This window comes from Penicillium arizonense (genome assembly GCF_001773325.1).
Source record: "Penicillium arizonense strain CBS 141311 chromosome Unknown PENARI_contig014, whole genome shotgun sequence".
In the NCBI taxonomy this organism is placed as follows: Eukaryota; Fungi; Ascomycota; class Eurotiomycetes; order Eurotiales; family Aspergillaceae; genus Penicillium; species Penicillium arizonense.
The window spans coordinates 421,694-437,470 of record NW_019173291.1 but is presented as its reverse complement, the minus strand read 5'-3'; the positions used below and the strand labels follow the sequence as shown (position 1 = coordinate 437,470).

Sequence of the window (15,777 nt, the reverse complement as noted above, 5' to 3'; positions counted from 1 at the left end):
TACATGGAGCGTGATATTCAGCTGGTGAATATTGGATACATTGGAGCTTAAAAGCATACATAGCACTTATTTATTAACGGAATGATTTTACTTCTAAGTTGTCTCTTCAATTAAATATAGCACATTATTAATTCACCCGATTATTCTACACTACCATGCTCGATCCTAGCTGGTGCTTGAACCTGTATGATGACATTCTACGTGATGCTCACCTAGACTTGAGAACCTTTATCCGGGCTCATAACCTGAAATCAGGAGGAGAGCATTGTACCTTTTTTCGTCTTTATATATGTATGGATGGATGATTGTTATTTCCTTTAACAAATATCTTGATCATTGTTGGCTGGCTGGCTTGCTTGCTCGCGCGATGAAGGAAAACGACTAAGGTTCAATAAAAATTATTTTGGTCTCTGAGAATGTACTGATTAGGTGCCACACTGCAGCCAGGTATTGAAAATATAGTCCAACTGGAGTTCTTCTCTGGAGACAACCCCTGAGACATTGGCTGTAAGCATCAATGAGTCATTATGAATGGGGTTAGTCTAGGGAAGGTGTACCCCGCGCGGGCACCTAGTTAGATGACTAACTAGCAACATTATAACGAAAACCAGGTAAACACTCCAACTTCTTCCTTATTCCAATTTCCACATCCATCAAAATGGCCCAAAGCTTATCAGACATATTAAGCACCGCCCCGTTGGACTTGACCCCATACGAGGCTCTCTACAAGCATTTCCATGCGAACCCGGAGCTCTCCCTGCAAGAAAAGGCAACCTCAGAAAAGATCACATCCATTCTATCCAACCTAGGGCCCTATGAGATCCACACAAAAATCGGCGGCTATGGGTTAGTAGGTATCCTCAGAAACGGCCCGGGAAAAACAATTCTCCTTCGCGCCGACATGGATGCTCTACCCATCAAGGAACTCACAGGCCTCCCATACGCGAGTTCAGTGACTATGCGTGATGGCGATGGGACCGTCAAGCCAGTTATGCACGCCTGCGGCCATGACATGCATATCACCTGTCTCCTTGCAACGGCTGAAACACTCGCGAGGACGCAGGATTCCTGGAGCGGGACTTTGATCGTGCTCTTCCAGCCGAACGAGGAACGAGGCGGAGGCGCACAGGCAATGGTTGATGATGGGCTCTATTCGAAGATCCCCATGCCAGATTATGTTTTCGGTCAGCATGTCATGAGAATGCGTGCTGGGGCTGTTGGCTCGCGGCCTGGGACGATTATGGCTGCTGCGGATAGCTTTAAGATTACTCTGTTTGGTCGGGGTGGCCATGGGTCTCAGCCGCATCATACAGTTGATCCTGTCCTTCTTGCTGCGCATGTTGTCGTGAGATTGCAGGGTATTGTGAGCAGAGAGGTTGATCCCAGTGATCTTGGTGTTGTTACTGTTGGCAGTTTGCAGGCTGGACAGACGGAGAATGTTATCTCCGATAGGGCTGAGATTGGGATTGATTTTAGAACTGTCAAGCTTGAGACTCGACAGAAGATTCTTTCTGCCATTCAACGTATTGTTGAGGCGGAATGCGCTGCTAGTGGATCACCGAAACCACCGGTTATTACTCCGACGAGGCGGTTCCCGCCTACTACAAATGATCAGAACGCTGCTTTGCAGTTGGCCGCATCATTTGGAGATCATTTCGGGGATGCCTTTGATGGCGATACCCCAAGGACTAATGTTAGCGAAGACTTCTCTACATTAGGTACTTCTCAAGGTCTTCCGTGCTCCTTCTGGCTGTTTGGAGGCATTGACCCGGAGCTTTGGGATAAGGCCCAGGAAGATGAAAATGAAGCTCTCATGGCAGAGATTCCTGGCAACCATTCGGCTTTGTTCGCGCCCGTGATTCAACCAACCATGAGAACAGGCGTGGACGCGCTGTGCCTTGCAGCATTGACATTCTTGAGAAAGTAGCTATCTGCAACCCAACTGGCTTTACCTGTCTATCTTTGGTTACAATAAAAAAAAAGCCGCGGTACCATATATTGCGTAGCTGTGAGCCATGCTTGTGGAAGCAGTAACAGAGCCTTCCCATCAATCCAACTCAGAAACAGAGCACTCCTTAGTCCCATACTGTCATACATGACTACACCAACCCTAAACGTTGCATCGGATGGCCACGTCCAATGTAATTTTTCAGAGGCTGCAGGAAGGCCCCGCTGGCCGGGTGATCGACAAGAGACAAAGAAAACCGTGCTCGAACAGCGCATGCACGAACCCAAGGATTCAGATACCGACTAGACTGTCAGCCTTTCAGAACCCTGTCCGACTAGCAGCATAATCCGTACGTTGCTGCCTAAGAGTTCCCCTGAGAGAAATCCCTCGTCTTCTCTGGTCCATTGGTAGGTAGAGCTCGGGGGTTGACAAAATCTGTCGGCCTGAATCCTTAGGCAACATCACGTCCACACCTTAACTTAGAATTTCTCCCCGCACTTATTTCTCCGCATCTTTCACTTCATTGATTTCTCCGCCGCGTGTCTGATACCTGCGACATATCTATACGATCACAGTGACTTGATCCCAGTTGAATGATTAGTGGGGGACGATGTCCTTCATTACATATAGTAATGACGACTCGCAAGCGCTACACATCAAACCCATGCGAATGGTGCAAAGGCAGGTCTTATTTCAGTTAGCCAAGGATTGAAAGACCTCGCTAACTCGCTTATTTAGTCCGTCATCGAAAATGTAGTGCCTCACTTATGATGACCTGAACGTATGGAATTGCTAACATCGTTCACTGCAAAGGTGATGGTGAAAGGCCATGCTCGACTTGCATCAAGTCTAAAACGCAATGCGAATCATCTCTATCCAATTTCAGATTCAAGAATGCTCGTCGAAGGAGCCGGGGCTTTGGTTTTTCCCCCAATCAAGAATGGGTTGATCCCAATCAGAAAGGTGTGTTATAGTTGATCTACGGCTTGTCTATTGGCTAGCTGATGAGGCTTCAAAAGGAGAACTCCATTTCGTACACACCACACAGACCTCAGAGCAAGAAGAAGGCTCAGCAAATATTGTGTCTGAGTTAGTACGCCATAGTTCTGCTTGTGAGATGCAAGTAATTTCGCCACAGCCAGCATTGAAAACAACTACACCGATCAACTATCCGAGTAATTGTGTACTTGACGAGACACATAACATTCATTCCAGCGTTGGGGATGATTCCGAGGTTTTGAACTCATCGCCTGCATATTCTCTATCGGGTACTCGAGCGAGTCTATCTACTGGTAGAACGAATTCTGAACCATCTTTCTCTCCCAATGCCTCACCTATCAAGCATCAAAGTTACCGAACATCCCAGTCGCAATTATCTTTTCCCCGTGAGCGGGATAAGTATCCGCTTGGCCCCTTGAAAGGCCTCCCAGACAAAGATACAGAACATTCATATACTAATTTCGAGGAAGCCTGCTTAATGCGCCATTTCACCGAAACGCTTTCATTTTGGGTAAGTGCGCGCTGACCTTGTTTTGAGTGTCGTCTTGCTGAACGTGAAAATAGTTCGACACGTGCGATCGCGATCGCCATTTCCAGTTAAATGTCCCAGAAAGGGCACTGTTTTGTCCGGTTCTGCGATTCGCTGTATACACTGCGTCTGCTGGCCATTTGACGCGATTAGCGGCTTGTCGGGATAGCTCAAATTATGTCGTCTTCGACGGCATTAGGCTCCATGGGCTTACAGCAGACTCCGCTGTGCGCTATCATGATACCTGCATCGCATATCTTATTCAGTTGTCAAATGATCCCAATGAGCAGTACAACGAGGATGTTCTCACGGCTGTCACCATCTTGAGATTTTATGAGCAAATTGATGGTATGGTAACAACTTTCAGCGTTTCATGGCAAACCTAACTACGATTGGCAGCACCATCCCTGGGAATCGACTCTGAAGCCTATCTCAACACCGTTCAATGCATTGTGAACAATCAGCATGATGACTCTTTTTACGCCTATAATACTATTCAAGGGCCCCCCAGGGATCAAGATCTTCAAGTGATTCCCTCGGCATCCTTGCGCCATTCAGCCTGTTTGTTAGCGCTGCGACAGGAGATCTGGAGCGCTTTCCTCAATCAACGCACTTTTCGTCTACCCTTGTGTCCAGCGAATGACTATACCGTCTTTGCTTCCGCGGGGGATTTCTCCTGGACCAATCGGATCCTCGTCTGGTGTGCCGATCTCCTCAAATTCTGCTTTGGTGAAGGGAAATCAATGACTCCCCAGGAGCAGCTTGAGAGATGGACTAAGCTCAAGGCGTTTGAGTTGATGTGGGAAACAAGCAGACCGTTGGAGTTCAAACCTCTGTATTTCAAGGAAGCCGATCCGTCCAATGGACAATTCTTCCCTGTCATATGGCACAATAACGCATGTCAAGCAGTGGGTGCGCAGCATATTGAGCTGTCTCGAATTTTGCTAGCTGTCTCCAATCCAAAAATGTCTCGGCTTGGACTAGCAGCCCGCGCAGCGAATATAGCATTGGAGGAGGAGCTGAGAGTCATCATTCGTCGACTTTGTGGTATTGCGCTGTCGAATTCCAATCCGGTCTTGATGGTGGATGCTGCAGTTGGCATTTCCGTCTGCGGCGAATATTTCACTGATGCTGCGGAACAAGATGCCATTTTGAAATTTTTGGCCGATCTTGAATATCACCATGCGTGGCCGACGGCCGCCACTTCTGCGGCCCTTAAGGAGGCTTGGCAGAATTAAATCAACCCCTTAATCAGGCATTCTTTGCTGAATCTCATTAAATCATGTACACACCCTCGTTCTTCTCTCAATGCGTCAGTGGATATAGAATTTAAAGTGTTTTTTTTTTTTTTTAATATCACAAGGCGATCGTTGCCTCAGGAATTTGTGGGCCACCTCGGTCGTGTTGCGTGTCAATCTCGCGCCATTTTATCTTATCTAATGACGTTTTTACCAATCCTAGGTGACGGCATAGATGACAGCTCTAAATAAGTACTAATATTAATGCCCTTGCTCAAACTAACACCGCCATTTGTAATCGCCTTGAGACCCTCCATGACAAATGACAAAAGTTGATAAAGTCTCCCCCGACACGTGGAGATCTACTAATGAGATTTACATGAAATACTGCGGGCTTCACGATAATGGATCTCATGAAAATCCAAAAACCATGGTTCTCAAAACTTGCGTTCGAAATTCCGCAAGGGTATCCCAATTGGGCCAAGATTTCCGCAGCACATTCCCCATCTCATATGAGATTCGGGTCGATCACCCTCGAATTCTCATACTGCTCTCGGACCTACTTCACAGCGAGCTCTGCGCAGTTTTTCTCCCTCAAAATATGCATTCCCTACTCTTGGAATGTTTTCGATGAAAGGGCAATTATTTCCGCATGTGCCGTAGTGTCTCTGTTGGGTGTAAGTTGCTCGGCTTAAGATGTATCCCGGATCTGTTAGATATCTTGCAAGTACTCCAATCTCATCGTGAGCAATATATAATAAGGCTGCTCAACTGAAATGTCCTGCCAAAACACCCCCCCCACTCCCCCTAAACGCAAGACTTCGCAACCATGTTGCCAACTATGGTCATTTTTGCAACACTACTTTACCTGGTTACATACTGGCTGGTTTTGCCTGTTTTACGTTACTTCCGCGATCCAAAAGGCCTCCGAAAATTCCAAAACTACTCCATCTTTTCTGGTATTACGGATGTTCCTTATTGCTACTTGAGCGCCAGCGGCTTTCGATCAAGAGACCTCACAGAGGCACACAAAAGTTCTGCCATCCTGCGAATCGGTCCCAACAATCTTTCGTTTGGCGACATTCGTGCAGTCCGGGATATCTATGGGCACTCAACTTCCTGTGTCAAGGATCTCAAATATGCAATCACGGGTGGTCCTCATCCCAATTTGTTTGATGTGGTGAACAAAGCAGACCATAGCGCGAAGAGGAAAAGGCTCTCGGCTGCATTCGCTATCAAGAACCTTGTACAATGGGAGTTCAAAGTCGCGTCTACTACAAAGCGACTTCTGAATGCCTTCGATAAGCTCTGTACGCAGCCGTTGCCGACAAATTCCTTTCCCGACCCGTCCGACCTGACTGTGGATTTCAACCACTGGATCAACCTTTTTACAATCGAGGCAATCAATAATATTGCACTGTCCTCGACGTTAGGTCTTCTGGAAAAAGGAGATGACCTCGTCACGGCGCAGCGATTGGACGGTACAACGTACGAGGCACACTACCGCAAGGCTCAGAATCAGAATGCCTTCATTCTATCTCACTTTGTGTGGGACTACGGCAATTTCAAGCTGTTTAGTTGGATCTCTAAGCTTTTCCCTAAGTGGTGGAAAGTTTGGAAAGATGCTGAGCCGTGGAAGGACGTTATCTATCACCAAGCCGTCACTCGCATGAACCGATATGCCAATGGAGAAGACCTTGATGACTTTTTTTCGACAATGATGAATGACAAGGCTGGCGAGCCCCATAATTTGGAATGGGGTGAGATTGTCGGCGAAATTGGTGCTATCATCGATGCCGGTGCTGATACCACAGCCATTGCCTTGACTCAGCTCATTGATCTTCTCATTCGCCATCCGGAGCATTTAGAGACTCTTAGACAGGAAGTTGATGGCGTTCTCACCGAAGATGATATCGTTGCTCCATATGACACTGTCAAGCATCTCCCTTTCTTACGCGCTTGTCTAGATGAGGCTATGCGGGTAATTCCCCCTACCTCAGCAGGCCTACCTCGCCGAACACCCCCGGAGGGTGGGATGATCCTCGGTGAATGGATACCAGGTCATACTAGCGTATCTATGACAATCTATGGTGCCCACCATGATCCGACTGTTTTTCCAAATCCGGATGAGTTCCAGCCTCATCGTTGGATGGATCCTGAAGAGAGGAAAAGAATGGAGCCCTACTTTATCCCTTTCTCGACAGGGGCAAGAGGTTGCATTGGCCGGAATATCTCATATCTAGAGCAAACTGTCATGCTTGCTTCGTTGGTGCACCGATATGAGTTTGCATTACCGAGTCCTGAGTGGAAGTTGACGCGGCATGAGGCATTTAACCTGTTGATGGGCGATATGCCTATCAAGCTTTGGCGGCGAAAAATTTCTGCTGGGTGCTAGTTTCTGGGCCTTATTTAGATGCAATCACTTTGACGGGACTAAATGAGATTGAGCTTGAATGGAATGAACTCGCTGTGTCTATAAAAAATGATAGTTTGTCTAAATTCAAATCTAGTGTTCGAGGACAAATAACTCCACAAAATTGATAGGATGGCTTCTACGTATCGTAACTAGTCCTATCTCTCAGAACAGTTATGTTGCACTCGGAACTTGAATTTATGCACGATACACGAGTTTCTTCGCAATTGCGAAAAGCCGCCACTATCATTAAAGTCTCTCGCCAAGATTAAGAGTCGAATCAGGTACCTTAATGCGAGGATAACTTACAAACTCATCCGTGAGACGCTTCAAGCATCATGAGGGTATTGAAGTTCAACGTCAGCGCGATACCGAGTTGTTCCAACAACCGAGGATCAACCATCCTGAATTGCTTTCAAACTTAGGAAGCCCAATAGCCGGCCCAGCTTACCCAACCCAATATTAGTTACCACTAAGTATAAAAGTAGTGAAGCGGAATATAGTTCGACAATCGGACTGGATATCTGCATGGTGAAGATGTGTTTTAAAAATGGACAAAATTTCCGCAAACTCACGGGGTAGATCAGCGCCAAGCCACTTTGTCCCCGCGCGACTGTCTCACAAATCACAGGCGCCCTAAAGGGAATGGAGACTCTATACTCTATGTCCCCCTCACAGCACTATCTGCGCTATATAAGCCTTGGATTGTCTCCAAATTTCAATAACAAGTTTCTCAAGAGATTACTTATATTTAAGTTCCAACAAGAGCTAATTTTTTTAGTCCCGCCAAACATCATGGCAGATCACAATGATAATTCAGCACAGGCTGCTAAGACGAAGGCTTCTTTTGTTCATGATGAAGAAAGAAGTGAGGATCACCCCGACTTCAGAGTTGAACAAATAGCCTACGAAAGAAATGGCATCAAAGGAATCCTCAATTCACCTTTCGTCTGCGGTGCAGCTCTACTAGCATCATTTGGAGGGTTCTCGTTCGGTTATGGTAAGTCCTTCACGATGGAATATAAATTTCCTGATCACTGATATAGATCCTCAGATCAGGGAGTGATCTCCTTAATTCTAGTGATGCCTCAATTCATTGATCAATTCCCTCAAATCGACTCCGATGCCCCAAACTACGGATTTCACGTTGGTTTCCTCACAGGAATGCTAGAGCTCGGCGCCTTCGTGGGATGCATCTTTTTTCCATACCTTGCTGACCGTATTTCACGGAAATGGGGAATCAGCGTTGCAACCGGATTTTTCTGTGTCGGCGCCATTATCCAAACTGCAGCCAATGAATATGATGCACTGGTTGCTGGCAGGTTTATCGGTGGAATCGGTGTTGGCACATTGGCAATGGGTGCACCGCTGTATATCTCGGAGATTGCTCCTCCAAATTTGCGAGGCTCACTGATGGTGCTTGAGGCCATCAGTATTGTCATAGGGGCCATTGTCGCATATTGGATTACATATGGAACAAGGTGTGTGCCCACCTTTATCCCCCTCTCCACTTTTTGTTCACCTCTAATATTCTATGCGGTGAATAGAGCGATCCAAGGTGACTGGGCATTCCGATTGCCTTTTCTCCTTCAAATGATTCCAGCCCTGGTAGTTGGCGGGGGAATTCATTTATTCCCATATTCACCTCGGTGGCTTGCCCTTCGCGACCGAAAAGAAGAAGGCCTAGTATCACTAGCTCAGCTACGACAATTACCTTCTTCGGATGAAACAGTTCAGTTAGAATGGAGAGGGATCCTCACCGAAGTTCGATTCCAGCGAGAGATAATGCACAATGACTATCCCAATACAGGACCAGCGATGATGGAACTCAAGGGATGGATTGATCTTTTTCGTCCACGATATCTTCGCAGAACCGCCGTCGCTATTGCTATCCCTTTTTTCCAACAGGTGTCCTTTCCATTCAACCGAGAAACATTGTGGAGATGCTAACAGAGGTTGACACAGTTTTCCGGCATCAACGCCTTTGTATACTATGCCCCTACGTTCTTATCACGACTCGGTCAAAGTTATAACATGTCTTTGATTCTCTCCGGGCTAGTCAATGTCGTCCAACTTGCGGCTGGTATTCCCACACTCGTCTTTTTGGATAGTATTGGCAGACGAAAGCTTGCTATCATTGGCGGGTTTGCTATGGCTATTCCACATTTGATAATGGCAGGTATATATGGAAGGTTCAGCGATAGCTGGATTTCTAATAAGCGCGTCGGTTGGCTTGGGGTGGCTCTGATATGTAAGAAATCGCTAATTTCGGTTACAATTCGATTGTGTGTTCTGATAAATCTCAAAAACAGATATCTATGTTGCCTGCTATGCTGCTTCATACGGGCCCCTCGCTTGGGTTCTTCCAGCAGAGGTATTCCCAAGCTCCAGACGAGCAAAGGGTGTTGGTCTCGCGACTGCGACTATCTGGCTAGCCAATTTCATAATAGGAACTGTGGTTCCTCAGATGCTTGTTTCGCTGGGATGGGGCACTTTCCTATTTTTCGGTCTATTCTGCGTTGCTGCTGGTATATTTTCTTTCTTCTTTGTCCCAGAAACATCAAACAAATCTCTCGAACAGGTCGCAGGGGTGTTTGGGGACAATCTTCACCACGACGAGGAGGAGATCCAGGCACAAATCGAGCGAGAGATATGGCTAGAAACTAGTACGCAGGCCCATGTCTGAGACTATTGAATCTTTAGAAGCTCCGCAAGCCAAGAAATTGGGTCCTTGTTGATAGTCTGGCCAACTTGGCTTCCTTATACTGTAGCCTTTGCCATGATGCATGAGGGCGTTTTAGCTGGTGCCCTCCAGCTTTGGACACCAACTCGCCCAACTGATTATGTCAGAGGAGCTGAACATAGGACCAAAATAGTTGAGTCTCCGACATCCAGACTCTGTCCATTGAATCGTCGAGGATCGGTTTTCATCCTAAATCGTGACATCGATGATTGCATTTCCATTTTTTCATTTGCATATATAATACACGTCTGGTCCCTTTACCCTATTTTCTCTATATCCCCGCTAGCAATATTGGTTGTAAATAGAGCCCCGAGCTTGATTAATATACGCGCACACACGATGATAGGCAGGGTTGTGATATTGTCCTTCATCTTCATGTCGACCGCACTGGTGCTGCAGCCAAAAAAGAATGAAACATTTGTAACGCCCACGCCAGTTATCCATGACGAACCAAGCAAACTGCCAGGTCCTCCGACCACCACCACCACGCCATCGGACGCTTGAACTTTACAGGCCAACTCTCTCTGTGGTCACCTATCAGGCAGATGGCATAAGTGGCCGCAAAATGACAAAACTTAATATATATTCCGCTGGAAGGCCATCACTGCTCGTAGGGCGTGCTCAGAATGCATATACAAGATCTTACCTTAGGCAGCCTTGCAATACAACAACGGACCGGACATATGATCACTACTATGAGCCGATACGAACAAGAGTTTTGTAGATTTATCTAGCGATCAGTGGTTTTTGTAGATAGTTGACCTTGGAGTTAGGTCGAATCTTGAATTTGATTGGGCAGATTGGGGTCCAAGACGCTAAAAAATTACTGCGCCCCTGATCCCACTTCTTGCTGCCTTCAATAAGTTCTTTTAAACATTGTAACCATCTTTCTATCCTTCACTTTATGGCGCAAATCCTATGCATCTATCTGAAATGAATTTTTCCAAAGTGCCTGTTGAGTTGATCACGCATATCATCACCTTCTTGGAATACGACAGTAATTTGAACTCTTTCGTAAGAACGAGCAAATTCCTATACCATCTGCTGAACGATTATCTATATCGACACAATGTCCTCTATTTTGGTAGCTCCGCCCTTGAATGGGCTGCGCGAAATGGTGTCGAGGCTACTGCGCGAAAGGCACTAGCGGCCGGCGCTTTACCAAGTGCTTGCGTGGACGAAGAATGGCAGCCGATGGCCTTAGCAGCGGCTCACGGACACGAGCAAGTAGTCAAGCTATTTCTGGATCTAGGTCTTGATCCATGTCGGAAGGAAGGGTGGCGACCCCTCACAGAAGACTTTCAGAACCAGGAAGATGCTGACGAAGAGGGAAATCCGAACTTGCATTACAAATGTGAGAGTGATCCGCTCAGCCTTGCGATTACCCATGGCTGCGAGAACGTTGTTCGCTTGCTCATTACACATGGCGCCATGAAAGATTGGAACACCCAAAATGCGACCGATGCCATGTACCTGGCTGTCACCGGTGGACACTTGGCTCTAGTCAAATTACTGGCAGGTTTGTTTCCTGACAGTATCAATGGAGCCAGTATGTATAGTGATATGCCCTCTCTATCTCTTGCGATGTATAAGAATGAGTTGGAAATTGTTCGACATTTGACCAGTCTTGGTGCCGATTTAAATGCTGCATGCAGACAGGAAATCTTTCCACTGGGCTGGGCAGCCATACAAGGAGATTTTAAGGCCATCACTTTCCTCGTAGACAACGGAGCCTGTCCGGACCCGATGATGCGTTACGGTGCTACATTATGGCCTTTGAGATGGGCAGCCGAAAGAGAGGAATATGATGCCGTGGACTACCTCCTCTCAAAGATTGATGTGAAAGCTAAGATCTCCAAGGGGGGCGAGGACTTGACTATCCTTTTGTTTGTTGCGGCGCTTTGTGGGCTTGAGAGTCTTCTCCGGGAGATTCTTGCGAGTGGATGTGATGCAAATAGCATTTGCGACTATGGTTATCCAAATGTCTCTTGTTGTCCCCGCCCAGCACTCTCCGCTGCGGCGCAAACAGGGCGTGTTGATATTGCGACCATTCTTCTGGAACATGGTGCAAGTCTTTATGGAGAGGAAGATGAATACATGGACTACGACCCGGAGTATCAGCCCCTCTTTTCAGCCTGTCGAGGTGGTCATATCGAGGTAGTGAGGTTGCTACTCGATCATGGCCTCGATCTCAGGAAAGCAGAGACCAAAAATAAGTCAGCAGTGATTGCAGCCATGGGATTCCCTCAAATCATTGGTTTGCTTCTTTCGCGAGGTGCGGACGGCCAAGCGCAATTTCGTGACGACGGAGCAGATCCCATGACAAAGGCCGTCAGTTCTGGACATATTGCATCTATTCAAGTCTTACTCGACCACAATGTGCCCGTTAAGCCTTCCGTCTTTTTCGCCTTGAACGAAAGCCTGATCGGCGAAGCATCAAAAGCGGAGGACGGGGCGTCTGTCCTGAATCTTCTGGCTGGGCATGGTGTGATGCCACTGGCGGAGAATAGAGACGCGGAACTAGCGTTGAGAGAGACTATTCGGCGAGGATCTGCAAAGGTCACTGAGTTATTCCTCAAACGCGGATTCGACCCAAACTTTAAATGGGACGGTCACCCACTCTATTCAAGATCATACCTGGAGGATGCATTGAAAGCCAAGGACCTGGAAGATGCAGAAGCAACCATTAGTGTGCTCCTACGCTATGGCGCAGATATCCGAGATCTTCAAGGCTACCAACACAATTTCTCCCCCCTTGATAGTGAGTCAAAATGCCTACAATTCGCTCGACTTCTTCTAGACCGAGGAGCAAATCCTCTTCCGGAAAGCCGCTTTGGTTTATCGCTTCTTGAGTTGGCGGCGAAGAGCAACTTCAAAACGTTCCTTCGCGAGATATTGCGCTACATTGATGCGCAGAACCTACCATTTGCTGATATACATCGAAACTTCTCTTTGGTTGAGTCCAATCCAGAAGTACAGAAGAATTGGCACGCTATGAGCATTTGGGAGAGCTTCTACTGGAGAAATAGATATCCCATGTCTTCTTAAATTCTAGGAACTTCCTAATAGAAGCTGGTGTCTCTTGGTGTTGGGGCTGAAGAATCAGTCGAAGACTGTCACACTAGTTTCGGGATGCCAAAACAAACTTAATCTCTTGTCAGAAAAATACATGAGGTTCAATGTTGGTATTTTAGTACTGGTCATCATAATATTGATCCAGCACATATTCCAATTGTAGTAGCGTCGTCGCATCGCCCAGTGAAATGCACATTTCAGGGTCCACTCTCAATAATTCAACAATGGCACCGTATACACATTTATGGCCCCTGTTGTAATTAACTTCATTCCACCCTCAAGTCTCCGAGACCTATGGCTAGAGACTAATAACCGGCCAATTCATTTCCTGTCATTGAAGACGTAAGATGGTTCGTTTTAACTTGGTGGCAAGCGAGTATCATGGCCTTCATGATAATCATCACGGGCCTTAGCTCGGATCGTTCCTCGACAATCTTTTCGACATAGTCAGTGATCCAGGTGACTGAAGTGAGGTCTGTCTCAAGGTCACCACGCTCAGGATTTCCGATGATATCCAAGCATAGGATGAAAAAGGGAATGAACTGGTGGAGTAAAATAAGACTGGATTTGTTTGAGGCTATTAATGACACAAGAACCACATTCAAGTAGGACGTGGCTTTTTGCATACCTTATTCCCCAAAATCCGTGTAATGATGATCCTAGGAGGGACTGGAACATCTTTATCGATTTTCGAGAGATATCCACCGCTTGATGTGGTAGCTTGTGTCTGTCTTGGTCGGACTTTTTCGATTGGTGAAGAACGATGAGGAATTTATAGCTGCTGAAAACCATGTCCACACAGAACCATGTGTCGATCTGGGTCTTGGCCATTCGAAGAAGCTCGTCCTTTGCGAGGTTAGCAAGTGTGATATGTCAACGACATTATCGGATCATATCATACTGTGTCCCAATCAGACATGATCAACTGCACCTCCTCAAGGAAGCTGTCAACTGTTGTATCGTGCAAGACCGGGTCAGGATCTGGCCCCGCGTCGGCCCAATCTAGGTACTTCATCACGACTAGGGCAAGTCGCATAGAAGCCAGGAAATGAATTTGAATAAAACGAGAAGATTCATCATCAACGCCAGTGATCGTGGGATCTGGAAAATTGACCTTCCAGGACCCCGCCGGCATGAGAGTCGGCTTGCCGAACGACAGCCGGAATAGACAATCTGTTCGCAGTAAGTGCCAGAACTCGAATCGTTTCCGATTTTTGTCCGTTTCGGTTTCTCCGATTATCGATCCTTGCGAGAGAGACGGCTGCCCGTTTGTCTCTCCTGGATTTCCGTCCACGGAGAAATACCCCAAGGCCTTGGCGATCGTGCAGGCATGGCCAAGCATCTTCCAGGCCACTTCGCTATTGCAGGCTTCGAGCGACATCGATACCTGGTACGTGGTCAGCCCAGCTTGATCACGATTGGGGTTTTATGGCTCCACTTGCCATTAATACTGCCACAAAGAGGTCGGCATAGGTATTCTGAATGTGGTCCAGCCAGCAATCGGTGAGGGCAAAGCACTTTCTGTAGAGATTTGTGATAAGTCCGCCGTTATCCTTATGAGAGCCGGGATCCAGTATGATCCCTTGAAGGCGAACAGTATGATAGATGATTTGCGACGTATAGTCAAGCTGAATGTGAGGGTTTTCTAGTAGGTCCGGGATGGAAAGCAAAAAGCTCTTTTCCAGGGGAATTTTGAATCCTTCGAATTGGTAACTCTCATAATAATCTGAGCCACATGTTAGCAAACAGGCGCCTAAAAATAGGAGACGAACTTGCTTTGAATGAAATTCTTTGCAAGGTCGTTTGGGATTTCGGGACTCGCTGGCGGCCGGTTGTCATGTTCATTCTGCAGATAATCAATTTCAGGCATTGCAGCAGCGATGGCCCCAACGCAGCGTTCGTTTTCAAAAAAGCACGATTCGACCCTTCGCAGGTGACTGAAAACATTGGACAGAAGTAGTTCCCGACGCTGTGGGTTCTTTATATGACTCAAGATACCTCCAATCACGCCGGGCATGGTCGGAGCATGGGACTTGTCCAAGGATACAGGTCTAGAGGTGTCCGAATCAACGGACGAAAATGTCATCGGACTATCGGCATCTTCGTCGATGTCTGGAGACTTCTCCAAGCCACAATGATCTTCCAGACGTTTGAGGCGGCGAAGAACTTCTAATAGAACACCATTCTGGTTGACGTCGTTCCTACGATCTGTCGGCAAAACGTCCGGACTAGTGAATCCAAATCATGGGCAAGTAGTTACCCTTGTTTTTTGGTTCGAGGCTTGCGTGGCAGGTATGCACACTCGGCTCCAATAGATTCGCATTTGTCACATCGAGGGGCGACTCGATTGCATCGAATCTAGAAACCTGTTACTCTGGTATGTGACGCCCGGATTACAAAGAGTATCTACCTTTTTGGACTGGCAGCGACGGCACTAGCAGGTCTTTGTCAGGATTCAACAAGTACTGTTTGATAAAGGGGCTCACAGAAATATTCTTCAAGGGGCGGGTGCTCATATTGTGGTATAGAAACGGGCTAGAATGAAGAAGCGGGAATAGCAGAGTCCGAAAGTCCCGGAAGACACGGGAAAATGGTGGGCCCGAAACTCCGGGAATAAGGTGAGTCCGAAAGTCCGGGATCCACTTTGCCCTAGTCTAACCAGATGGAGATATCAGATGGCTTGGCTATTCTAGTCTTCAGCCTAGAGCGCTTCAGCCTAGAGCGATCAGTGCCCTCTACGGCCTATTAGAGTCAAACAAAATCGCCGATGCATTATCCTGATACCCATGTTCCCGTACTTTTTTATATAAAGGCAGTTTATACCCGCCTTTA

At 47.0% G+C, this 15,777-nt stretch overlaps 6 protein-coding genes across 6 annotated transcripts; 5 read left to right on the top strand and 1 right to left on the bottom strand.

Moving 5' to 3' along the window:
* Positions 1–658: 658 nt before the first annotated feature.
* On the top strand, positions 659–1,927 carry PENARI_c014G06905 (M20 family metallopeptidase; the record flags this gene model as incomplete). The annotated part of the gene is made up of 1 exon (XM_022633537.1): positions 659–1,927. The coding sequence occupies one exon, from the start codon at positions 659–661 to the stop codon at positions 1,925–1,927; it is 1,269 nt and encodes a 422-aa protein (XP_022486570.1).
* A 1,346-nt stretch (positions 1,928–3,273) lies between these two features.
* PENARI_c014G08084 (uncharacterized protein) lies at positions 3,274–4,714 on the top strand (the record flags this gene model as incomplete). Its single annotated transcript, XM_022633567.1, has 4 exons — positions 3,274–3,333; positions 3,414–3,458; positions 3,512–3,824; positions 3,876–4,714. The coding sequence occupies 4 exons, from the start codon at positions 3,274–3,276 to the stop codon at positions 4,712–4,714; spliced, it is 1,257 nt and encodes a 418-aa protein (XP_022486541.1).
* Positions 4,715–5,543: 829 nt separating this feature from the next.
* Positions 5,544–7,109, top strand: PENARI_c014G02336 (cytochrome P450; the record flags this gene model as incomplete). Its single annotated transcript, XM_022633440.1, has 1 exon — positions 5,544–7,109. The coding sequence occupies one exon, from the start codon at positions 5,544–5,546 to the stop codon at positions 7,107–7,109; it is 1,566 nt and encodes a 521-aa protein (XP_022486562.1).
* Positions 7,110–7,922: 813 nt separating this feature from the next.
* Positions 7,923–9,813, top strand: PENARI_c014G03245 (sugar porter family MFS transporter; the record flags this gene model as incomplete). The annotated part of the gene is made up of 5 exons (XM_022633460.1): positions 7,923–8,127; positions 8,182–8,608; positions 8,675–9,035; positions 9,093–9,378; positions 9,440–9,813. The coding sequence occupies 5 exons, from the start codon at positions 7,923–7,925 to the stop codon at positions 9,811–9,813; spliced, it is 1,653 nt and encodes a 550-aa protein (XP_022486615.1).
* A 990-nt stretch (positions 9,814–10,803) lies between these two features.
* PENARI_c014G09229 (uncharacterized protein) lies at positions 10,804–12,918 on the top strand (the record flags this gene model as incomplete). Its single annotated transcript, XM_022633587.1, has 1 exon — positions 10,804–12,918. One exon carries the CDS (start codon positions 10,804–10,806, stop codon positions 12,916–12,918), a length of 2,115 nt encoding a protein of 704 aa, XP_022486630.1.
* Positions 12,919–13,250: 332 nt separating this feature from the next.
* Positions 13,251–15,733, bottom strand: PENARI_c014G07738 (transcription factor domain-containing protein; the record flags this gene model as incomplete). Its single annotated transcript, XM_022633562.1, has 7 exons — positions 13,251–13,506; positions 13,574–13,791; positions 13,847–14,332; positions 14,397–14,671; positions 14,944–15,146; positions 15,605–15,680; positions 15,730–15,733. 7 exons carry the CDS (start codon positions 15,731–15,733, stop codon positions 13,251–13,253), a joined length of 1,518 nt encoding a protein of 505 aa, XP_022486654.1.
* Between the last annotated feature and the right edge of the window lie 44 nt (positions 15,734–15,777).